Source organism: Pieris napi, chromosome 6, assembly GCF_905475465.1.
Source record: "Pieris napi chromosome 6, ilPieNapi1.2, whole genome shotgun sequence".
Taxonomy (NCBI): Eukaryota; Metazoa; Arthropoda; class Insecta; order Lepidoptera; family Pieridae; genus Pieris; species Pieris napi.
In genome coordinates this window covers 1,685,763-1,696,122 of record NC_062239.1, presented here as the reverse complement: position 1 = coordinate 1,696,122, position 10,360 = coordinate 1,685,763, and the positions used below count along the sequence as shown (strand labels likewise).

The following is a 10,360-nucleotide window of genomic DNA, read 5'->3' as shown; positions in this document are numbered from 1 at the left end:
GTACAATAAACTTAATGTTACACATAAAAATGGTGACGAAAATCTAAATATTTCATAATATACAAACTAGGGATGTGAAAAAATAATCGATTATTAAAAAAATCTATTAAAATCGATTGTTTTTAAAGTGAAAATCGATTTTTGAACGCGATTTTTATATTTAAAATAATAAATGGAACCACCCGAAAAGTATGGCATGGTGATTTTCGTAAACGGCTGCACGACGATGATTAACTGTGCAAAAATTAGCCTGGTATAGTCCTTTTCATGAAAGAAGTCCCCCAGACGCGGCGCTGTAATCGCATGACGTAATGTTGCCATTTGTGAGAAAAAAAATTACCTATTTTATTTACATTTAGCAGATGTAATTTATCAAATAATATTAGTTTCTGCATACGTCGATGAAACAATATTATTATCTGTTATGTAAAAAGTATATTTTTATTTACTATAAGTAAAGTTAGCGGTGTTCTACCTACTTGCAGGGAAAAGATGAGAAAATAGGGTAAAGAAAAGCAATACAATTTTTTATTCAGAGTTTTATTGCATAATTGTTGGGTTACAATTTTTTTCGAAGTACACGCCGCTGTTATACCTTCGTTTGTAATTCTTGTTACAGTTTTCTGACACACCTGTAATTAAATTATGAACAATTAAAAATAAAAGTAACTTTAAGTTTATAATGCTTATGTAATATATATATATATATATATATATATATATGTTTTAATTGCAGTTATCTAGTTTCATCACGTTATGTATTTATTCAATTTTGTCGCAAAAACTAATTTATATCATAAATGTCCCATCAATACAGCAAAAAATTATTAAATGGCAACTCTAAAAAGTACCTGTTATGGCGGCAACTCTCTTCCGAACATTGTTTAGTGGTATTAAAACACCTTGATTCTTATGTTCCGCTTCACAGAACTCTTTCACCTTTAATATCATTTCTCAAGCCGAACTTTTACAACTTTTGGCATTGTAATCAATCTTTAAAATGCACTTAGCTAGGTAAAAATTCACAAAAATCTACCACAACAAACGAACTTGACAACATCGACGAATGACAACATTGCCGACCTGTCAAATTTAGTTCCAAAAATCGCCGCGGGATTTCTTTCATGAAAAGCACTATACAAATGGTTGTTTTTTTTTTATTTAACTTATTCGCGTCGGTATGAGGGGCAACATAAGTCACACCGGAGACGTATGGCATGACACTGTCGCCTTTTATTTTTTTATGGACTATCTGATAATACTAGAATTTTCGTGGAACAAATCGTTTGACACTCGTTATTAATCCGACGAGTGCGACTAATGCTCACGTGATTGGGCCGCCGGTACCAGCGCTATGACCATCACTTTTCTTTTTTTTATTACGTAATAAGACCCCTGAAGAACCGCCATACTGGTAGAAATGACTCAATATTTTGTGTCACTATCTCCCTGTCTAACAGAATGCCACGATATTCCAAAGGTCTGGTAAGTGACGAAGGCAATTCTGTTAGTGAAATTACTATCAACAGGATCAACTCCCAGGAAGGAAAAAATACTTGAAAGATAGAGAAACTAAAATCGGAGTGAATAAAAAGAAGACTATTGAAAAGTCGCAATTAGATTATCATGTTGAAATTAAAATCTTAATGGAAATGAAGTCTGAAGAATTAGATCGATTTTTGAATATAAAAACTATGCTGATTAACTTAACGCTTTTTTCTCTCCTAAAATATACGGCATCTTTAAGAAATTTTGCAATATGCCTTCATTTTATAAGCCCGAATGTATATTATGCCCTATTTATTTATTAGAAACTAGAAAGCAATTTCTGACCTACTCCTGACTTTTGTCAGTTGTCAGTTGTCAGCTGTCAATTGCCATTACCATATCTGACGTTCGACCCTCTTGGGAATCGTCTGTCTTTTTCTGCTCAAAAGTCTTTTGAGAGGTTGGTTTCGTGTTTTCAATCTTGTTGAATCCAAATATTTATAATATCTTTAATTCATTGGAAACGTAATATTATTTAAAACAGTGAAATTAAGTGATTGGTGTATATATTTTGGCAAATTTGTGAAAAGTAACACATAAACAAATATAACCTAAAAGTGTAACACTTGTGATTCAAAGCCGCTCTATTTTTCAGTAACAAAAATGGGTCGTTATTCTCGGGAGCCTGACAATGCTGCAAAATCATGCAAAGCGCGTGGATCTAATCTCCGTGTGCACTTCAAGGTAAATTTTACTATTGTTTACTTCCTACGGTCTAACTTAAACATTTTCATTTATTTCATTATTTAAATTTCAGAATACATATGAAACAGCTATGGCAATTAGGAAGTTGCCTCTTCGTCGTGCTGTCCGCTATCTTAAGAATGTGACAGAAAAGAAGGAATGCATTCCATTCCGCAGATTTAATGGTGGTGTAGGAAGATGCGCGCAAGCTAAACAGTTCGGAACCACACAGGGTCGGTGGCCAAAAAAATCGGCTGAATTCCTCCTTCAACTATTGAGGAATGCTGAGTCAAATGCTGACTACAAGGGCTTGGATGTTGACAGGCTTGTCATTGATCACATTCAGGTATTTTTTTAATTTCCCTCTTTCAATTATATGTAATCAATTAATACATCTTAACTATACTAAAGTTTATTAAAAGCCAATGTAACATATCTCTTGCAGTACTAGTACATTATATTTGTTACTATCTCAAATTCAGTTTAGTTATGGACTTTTTTATTTTATTCATTATGGAATGAGGATCTTATCTAATTGGCTTTTTGGGTAGTTCTCTTACAGTAATTTGCTTAGCTGTGTAATGCTATTGCTTAATTTTTACAACTACATTCAACAAATTGTTATACTTGAGGTTACACATGATATATTAAATTTTTAAATAAAGAAATTAAAAAATACCTCAATACAGAAAATTTAATAGACAGTAAATTGAGTGATAGGCACTTGTTACATTATTGTGCCTTTTTAGCTTGACAGTGTACACTTACATGTGTACACTGTTTTCAAAAGGCAGAAAGTATTTTGTGGTAAGAGGTTGGAGAATAATATTTATGTTTTTCTTTAACTCAATGCCACATACATAAAATTTACCTTTCTATCTTTTTCTTTTTTGTGTTAAACTAAGAACTAGTGGTACTCTATAAAAACCCTATACCCATGTACATTATGAAAACATTTCAGTACTTATTTTTAAGCTTGGTATATAAATTTTTGACCTATCGTAATTTCTTGATAACTCTTAATATTATACATATATTCTGTAAAATTAAGTTAAAAAGTGTTTTCAATAAAATAAAGTTTGGTATTGTTATAATTGTGAACTAAATAAATATTTAAAGCAGATATCTTTTACCTATGTGGAATTATTTTAAGAAATTTCTTTGGGGATAGTTTAATTACATTACTTATATATATGTTAACGTAAAATTGTAAACACCGTTAGATTGTAATCTATCTCGCGAGATTATAAACTGTCGAAAGATTGTGAACCTCAGCATACTGCTTAAAATTTAAGGTATTATTATTCGGTAGATTGTACTACACTAACTTAGTTATCATTCAAACTTCTTTGGTCAATTACAGATTAATTTTACTTCCCAACAATTTCATATAACTACTGAATAATAATACCTTAAATTGTAAGCAGTTCGTTGAGGTTCACAATCTTTCGACAGTTTACAATCCCGCGAGATATATTACAATCTAACGGTGTTTACAATTTTACGGTAACATATACATACAATTAGAATGTTTTATTAATAAATTCAATTTTATGGTATATATATCAATTAAATAAGAAATTTTTTAATAAAATTGATTGGTTGGTATGGCGTGACCTTTTCTATGTTAATTCTATGCTTACTTAATACTTATATACTGTGTTAACACTAGTCTCATTAAGGATTATTATAAATTAATAATTTTTAGGTTAACAGAGCTCCATGCCTCCGCAGACGTACCTACCGTGCCCATGGTCGTATTAACCCTTACATGTCATCTCCATGCCATATTGAAGTATGTTTGAGTGAACGTGAGGACGCCGTGGCCCGTGCTGCTCCCACAGACGATGCACCTGCAAAGAAGAAGCTCTCCAAAAAGAAGCTTGCCCGTCAAAAGGAAAAGATGATGAGGGAGTAGAAGTTTAAGGGTTAATAAATGACTAAAAGACAATACTCGTTTTTTTTTCACTTTATTATTAGTTCTTCATCAGCAATTGCTTTGTACTGGTTATGGTACCAAATATTACTGAGACGACTTAAAAAGACTTGTTAAAAATGAACCTCATGATAGGCGTATAGTAAATCTGTTAAAATTCCTCATAATATACATTTATTCAGTATAATTGTATGTTATACGTATATATGAAATGGTTAAGGTTAATAAATTGAAATATGTATAGGCTAAATTGAGAAAACAATATATACGTCCTATTGACTTGCTTTTGGCCTTTATAGATAGCTTATTTATGAAAAAAACTTACTAGTAGCGTAAATTTTCGTTACCAACAATATAATCCAATATTAAACTTTTAGTTAAATTCATTTTCAAACTAGTGCGTGATATCCTAAAAATGTGTTTATCCTATGGACTATCTTGTCAAGTGTTGTCAAATTTGCAAGTTCTAAATTGACAGTTCACTAATCAAACGATCCGTTAGTAGTAAAGCGTCTTCTTGTGAGAAGTGAACGTCTAACAACTCGTATCCGTTATGTGTCGCCACTGTTGGTAAGTCAATTTTGTCATGGCGCTGCCGTTTTTACATGCTACGTCCCGTTAAACGTGGTTTGCTAAAACGAGGCGTTTTAGATCAGATGAAGTGTCAAGTTTTAAAGTAAAATGGACGGAATTAATGAAACAGATGACGCTTAATGTGTTTTTTACTAACCATTCTTGATTTTTTAAACTGTAAATCGTTTTACAATATATTATTATAATATGGCAAAAGAACCATTTTTAGGTTTATGGTATTTGATACAATTATTTATACTATAACTCATAATTTTATTCAACGCATGTTTCATTAAAAAGGTACCAACTACCAAAGGTTTTAAAATGTAACAATAATATTTAATTCGGTAGATTTAATCTGTGTTCAGTGTTGTACAAAGTTCTGCCTGCCATATTGTTTTTTTTGTGATAAAACTACTAGCGCTAGTGGTGGACATTATAACTACGTTTGAATTATTGGCGGGCTGATTAGTGCAAAAACTTTAGGTCTTAATTCCTTACCACGAATTCTATACAAATACGTTACTAGTATAAGTCGTTAATATCATTTAATAATATTTTCAGTGATGACCCTAAGCTATAGATGACATTAAAGTTACTAAGTAACTGCAAACTTCAAATTTAAGGAATCAAGATAAAATAATATAAATATGGAATTTGAATTGGTAAGTTTTTGTTTAATCTTTCCATGTTAACTGAAACCAATGAAAAAGTTACTTTATATGTTACAAAACTTCAAAAGCTAATGAATTTAATTATTTTCAATGCAGATATTCTACTACAAAGCTTAGTCAATTAGGCGAAAATTTAATTATGTTCTATAATCTTTTATTTCAATTTAACTAAAAACATTTGAATATGCTTGAGAAGCAATAAAATAAGTATATTATGTGTGTTACATAATGATTTGGATTTTAGAAACACAAGAAAGCAATGTCAAAAGAAGAAGTCAACATGTTATTGGATCTAATTGAAAGTAAACCAATTATAACAATCAAACAAACTGATGCAACAACAAATAAAAGTAAGGAGGAAGCCTGGTCAATGTTAACAGCTTTTTTTAACACGAGAAACGGTGGAATGCCTAGAAGTAAAGAGCAATTAAAAGCAAAATGGGATAATTTAAAGAAAGCTGCTCGGAAAAGAGACCAGGATATTAAGTTGAATAGTGAAAAGGTATGAGATGGTTGGTATATGAAGGTACTTTATTTATAAAACCATTTCTAATGAAACCATTCTCACATTGGCTGATGAAAATAAACATATTTTTAGGTTAACAGATTATATTTAATAAGGTCTAGTATTTTTTTGCAGCTATAGTGCAGTTTAGTTAAGTTTTTAAATACTTTTGGTTAATTTTTATTAACTACTTAGTTGTTTTTCTTATTGAATTTTGTATGTTTGTATATTTTGTGCATTTATTTTCTAAAGTATTTCTATTAACTCTCTAGTTGCTTTAGGGGCTCCTGTAAAGGAAACACATAAACATATCATTTTTTTGTAAATAAATTAATAGTTAAAATAAATATGAATAGAACAATTTTGCTTGAATCTAAAATGAATATAACTGATACAAACAGCAAAACTGATTTATTGATTTATGTATTTTTTTGCACTTATGAACTTCACTTACTTACATTTACTACCAGCTCTTAAAGCAAGGGTGTGAACAGCAATGAAGAAATGGCAATCAACTCTCCATTACTGTATATTTTATTTACCAACTATTTTATTTTACAAGGTACTTAGTGCTATAATTCATCTAGGATTACATAATGCTATAACTGTGTGCTAGAATGATTATATTGTTATATATATAATTCTTCTGTGAGTGTGTATGTCACTGAACTTCTCTCAAACGACTGGACCGATTTTGATGAAATTTTTTGTGTGTGTTCAAGGGGATCTGGGAATGGTTTAGATTCACAAATCAGCCCGCCAGATGGCGCTGCAGTCGGTACTTTCATACTTTGCTTTACTAATTGCTTGAAATATCATGCAGGACAACGTCTGTCGGGTCCACTAGTATTGTTATATACTTTATGAATTTTTTAAATATGTGACCTGTGATTCACACACTCCACACATTAGTTTATACTTTGCTACATTAATTTTAGATTTCAAATATTAATCAACCAAACATAGTATATCTTTTCTCTTAGAATTTTAACTATATGTTTTTTGTTATTTAAATCAAAAACCTTTTTATTCCAGACTGATGGCAGTAGACCAATCTTTATTCCACCAGATGAAGTTTTAGATAAGGTGATGCATCTTCTTAAAGCAGGCCGGAATGCTGGTGATGGAAGCTTAAATGTGGCTGAAGATTCAGAAGGTGAGTTTTGAGGTGATATGGGCTAAAAAGATGATATCCAGTCAGAGCACATCCATGCTTATAATTTTAAAATAGCTTTCAATTTGCTGTAGTGGTTTGTAAAGACCAGACCAAATAACCTGGTCATCACACATGGCAGATTTTATGCCATGACTTTTTTATGGCAATGTACTGAAAAAGACACTTCCAAATTGATAGGCCCATAAAAGTTACTTTACGTTCATTTGTAAGTAGGTTCTCATTGGTTACTTGCCTTGCCCATTTAGGTAGAATACCTAGAGCAATCCCTAAGGGCCCATACATAATTTCAAGGTCATTCGGTGAGGGCATTGGAAATATAATTATTACTAAGTTGATTTATATTATGATTCAAAAATTTTCAGGTGCTCCAGAAAATAGTATGGACAATAGTACAACCAGTATAATACCAAATATAATATGGGGACCTAAAAAAGGTAATAATTAGATTATTCTAGAGATTTTTCACCTACAATAAAAAACTTATAAAATAAATCGTCGCTACAACCTTTTTAGATCTGGGCCTCAGATTTCTGTATCTGTTTCATGATCACTTAAAAAACTTATACTCTCTAATTAAAAAGAGACACGCACTTGGCGTCAGATTATTGTAATTTAAATAAGATACTAAAACTTTGAATTGTGTTTTTTTTAAATTAAATACAATATGATTAGGTATATCTATTATACCATTGGCGCTAAAAAAATTTTCTTAATAGGCAAGTAGTTCAGCATTCTGTTCTCTTCTTCAACGTCGTATATATAGATTATAGATATAGTAGAGACTGTGTTTAATTTTTTCTTTATTTTTTAGCTAAGAAAAAGAAACACAACAGTTCTGTGGATTACGTCAGACAGGCGCGAGATTTAGCAATAAAAAAATACTACGAGAAGAAAGTAGAAAAAGTTAATTTAGAAATAAAAATACTGATGTTGGAATATGAAAAGAAAAAGAATGAAATAAAACCAGAGACAACGAATGAGTGAAGAATGAAGATCGAATTAAAGAACGAATGAATGTAACCTCTTTCGTAGCTCAGTCTGTCTGTCTATTAAAACTTTGGCGGACACAAAAATGGTATAGACTGTCTACCTAGTACGATGCCCCATGAAGGGATTACAGATTCAGGTAGTTTTCCAACTACAGCAACGCTTCGCACAATTGAGCACTCTCAAAAGTAAGGCTTAGTTCATATAGCCGCGCGTTACCGCGCGCAGCTACGAACCGCGCGGTACAAGATCAATATAAATATAAGCGGCTTGAGACGGAAAGACACATAGATCGATGCAAAATGAGTACCGAAGATGAAATTGTGCCTATCGATTTGCTAGGTTAAAAAAATTATCTTCGTGTAACCTCAATTCGGGATACAAAGTGACAAACAGGCTGGAAGAAAGTCTGCCACTTAAAATTGGATGCACCCAGTATCGTCTTTGTCTTCTTCTGCGACGTCTCAGTCTTCTATAAAAAATCCATAAGCAAATTGCCTCCTCCACGTCCATTGTCAATCAATGTTGAAGCCACACTGGCGCGCGTACATATACCGTCATGTGCATGCTCCAACCGCGTGGCGACGCGCGGCTACGCGCGGTCATCTGAACTTAGCCTAATGTTCTCGCGTGATACTCGCAATCAATACCAACTCAGTGACAGAAAATTTATTTGTTTTTTCTTTAAGTTGGCATTGATCGAAATTTTGTTTATATATTATCGTTAATTAGTTTATCTATTGTTGAAAAATTTGTAAGGCTTTCGTTTCGTCATTTCTCATCCATGTTTTCGTGGCAAAGAACATATTTATCAAGATGAAGAAGACGACACAATCCTATTTATTTATGATTACGAAAATAAAAATAAAGAAAATCCCTCAAAACGTAAAAAAATGTTAATGAAATAACCAAAATCCAAATTACGTTAAATAGTTTTCAACCAATTAATTACGAACTTAGCGCACTCTGCTGATTGCATTTGAAAACTAATTCACGTTCCAATTAAGCTTCAGCATAATTAGGCATTGTGCGCCGCTGAGTCGCATTAAAAGTAAAAGTAAAAAATCATTTAATCATATAGGTAACATAATACACTTATGACTCAATAAAGAAATACATATTAATGCTTCTAATTTTACATTTACTGCCAGTTCTCAAATCAGGGCGTAGAACGGAAGAAAAGAACTGGCAATAAACTCTCCACCACTCTTTTTAATCGCCATTTTTTTACACAACGTTTGAAAGGAGCTGCAACCATTTCACCATGTTCCACATGACATATTAAGTAATTAATAATAATAACATACATTAAAAAAAAAATCAAAGACTTGTCCTCTATCAGCAGCATTATGTTCTGTAATTGGAAAACTACCTCACTCTCCAATCTCTAAGGTCTATTTGTATGTGGTATCTTCACAGTACTAAAAATAAATTGAATATTTTATGGACACTAAAGTAAAACTAAATCATGAAATATAAAAAAAATCCATGACACTTTAAAGAATTTAAATTACACAAAAAATACTCTAAACGAGTTCAGTGGGTTAGCATAAAAGCTTATATGTATTAATATATAATGCTATTAATAACGAGAATTTTTATATACATTTTTATCTTGTAGATAATGTACCATAATGGATGTTGATATTATAAATATGTAAATAGTAAGAATAAAGTTATTTTTATATTTTTTATTGTTTCATTTTTGACAATTTTGGAGTTTATAGAAATAAATTTTTGGAACAACAGTTCCGATTATTAATATATGTACTATCTAAAACAAATATAAAGCTAATCCACGATTTCGAGTTTGGGAATTTTTACACCCCACAACACAACAGTACCTCGTACCACCCATTTTATTCGTTTTTGAGAGCACTTTTTAACGTTTTCAACTGATTGAATAACGTAAACCGTACAGCTGATCGCACTCAGACGCCCGGGTGTTGCCTGAATCTGCCACAGCGCCGCGCCACTTTCGTTATCCAAGAGGCCTATTAGTCGACATCACAGGCGACCGAAGAGAACCTTCGGAACCTTGCTTAAAGGGCCTCCTTTTAATAAAATATTTTAGTTATTTTTTTTAAGGTTAGTTATTGTTTTTTGTTATATTAATTTATTTATGTTAGCTGTATGTGAATATATTAATAAGTGTATCTGAAAAGATTAACATTATACAAAGCGAAAGATTCACTTGACCAATGTTAATCATTTTAAATTTTTGACATTGTGACATTTTCGTGAAACTTAATCGCCAGAAGATTCGCAAATGTTCT

The 10,360-nt window shown here is 31.6% G+C and overlaps 2 protein-coding genes across 4 annotated transcripts; both read left to right on the top strand.

The window, feature by feature from the left end:
- The first annotated feature begins 1,842 nt into the window (after window positions 1–1,842).
- Window positions 1,843–4,183, top strand: LOC125050244 (60S ribosomal protein L17). The gene is made up of 4 exons (XM_047649956.1): window positions 1,843–1,948; window positions 2,144–2,232; window positions 2,306–2,578; window positions 3,941–4,183. The coding sequence occupies exons 2-4, from the start codon at window positions 2,152–2,154 to the stop codon at window positions 4,148–4,150; spliced, it is 564 nt and encodes a 187-aa protein (XP_047505912.1). The 5' UTR covers window positions 1,843–1,948; window positions 2,144–2,151; the 3' UTR covers window positions 4,151–4,183.
- A 431-nt stretch (window positions 4,184–4,614) lies between these two features.
- On the top strand, window positions 4,615–8,273 carry LOC125050243. 3 transcript variants are annotated; one of them, XM_047649953.1, is made up of 6 exons: window positions 4,615–4,738; window positions 5,306–5,406; window positions 5,660–5,917; window positions 6,956–7,076; window positions 7,460–7,531; window positions 7,909–8,273. In XM_047649953.1, the coding sequence occupies exons 2-6, from the start codon at window positions 5,392–5,394 to the stop codon at window positions 8,079–8,081; spliced, it is 639 nt and encodes a 212-aa protein (XP_047505909.1). In that variant the 5' UTR covers window positions 4,615–4,738; window positions 5,306–5,391; the 3' UTR covers window positions 8,082–8,273. The 3 variants fall into 3 exon arrangements, with proteins under 3 accessions (XP_047505909.1, XP_047505911.1, XP_047505910.1); XM_047649955.1 differs by lacking the exon at window positions 4,615–4,738 and adding an exon at window positions 4,925–5,041; XM_047649954.1 differs by lacking the exon at window positions 4,615–4,738 and adding an exon at window positions 5,068–5,227.
- The last annotated feature ends 2,087 nt before the right edge of the window (window positions 8,274–10,360 follow it).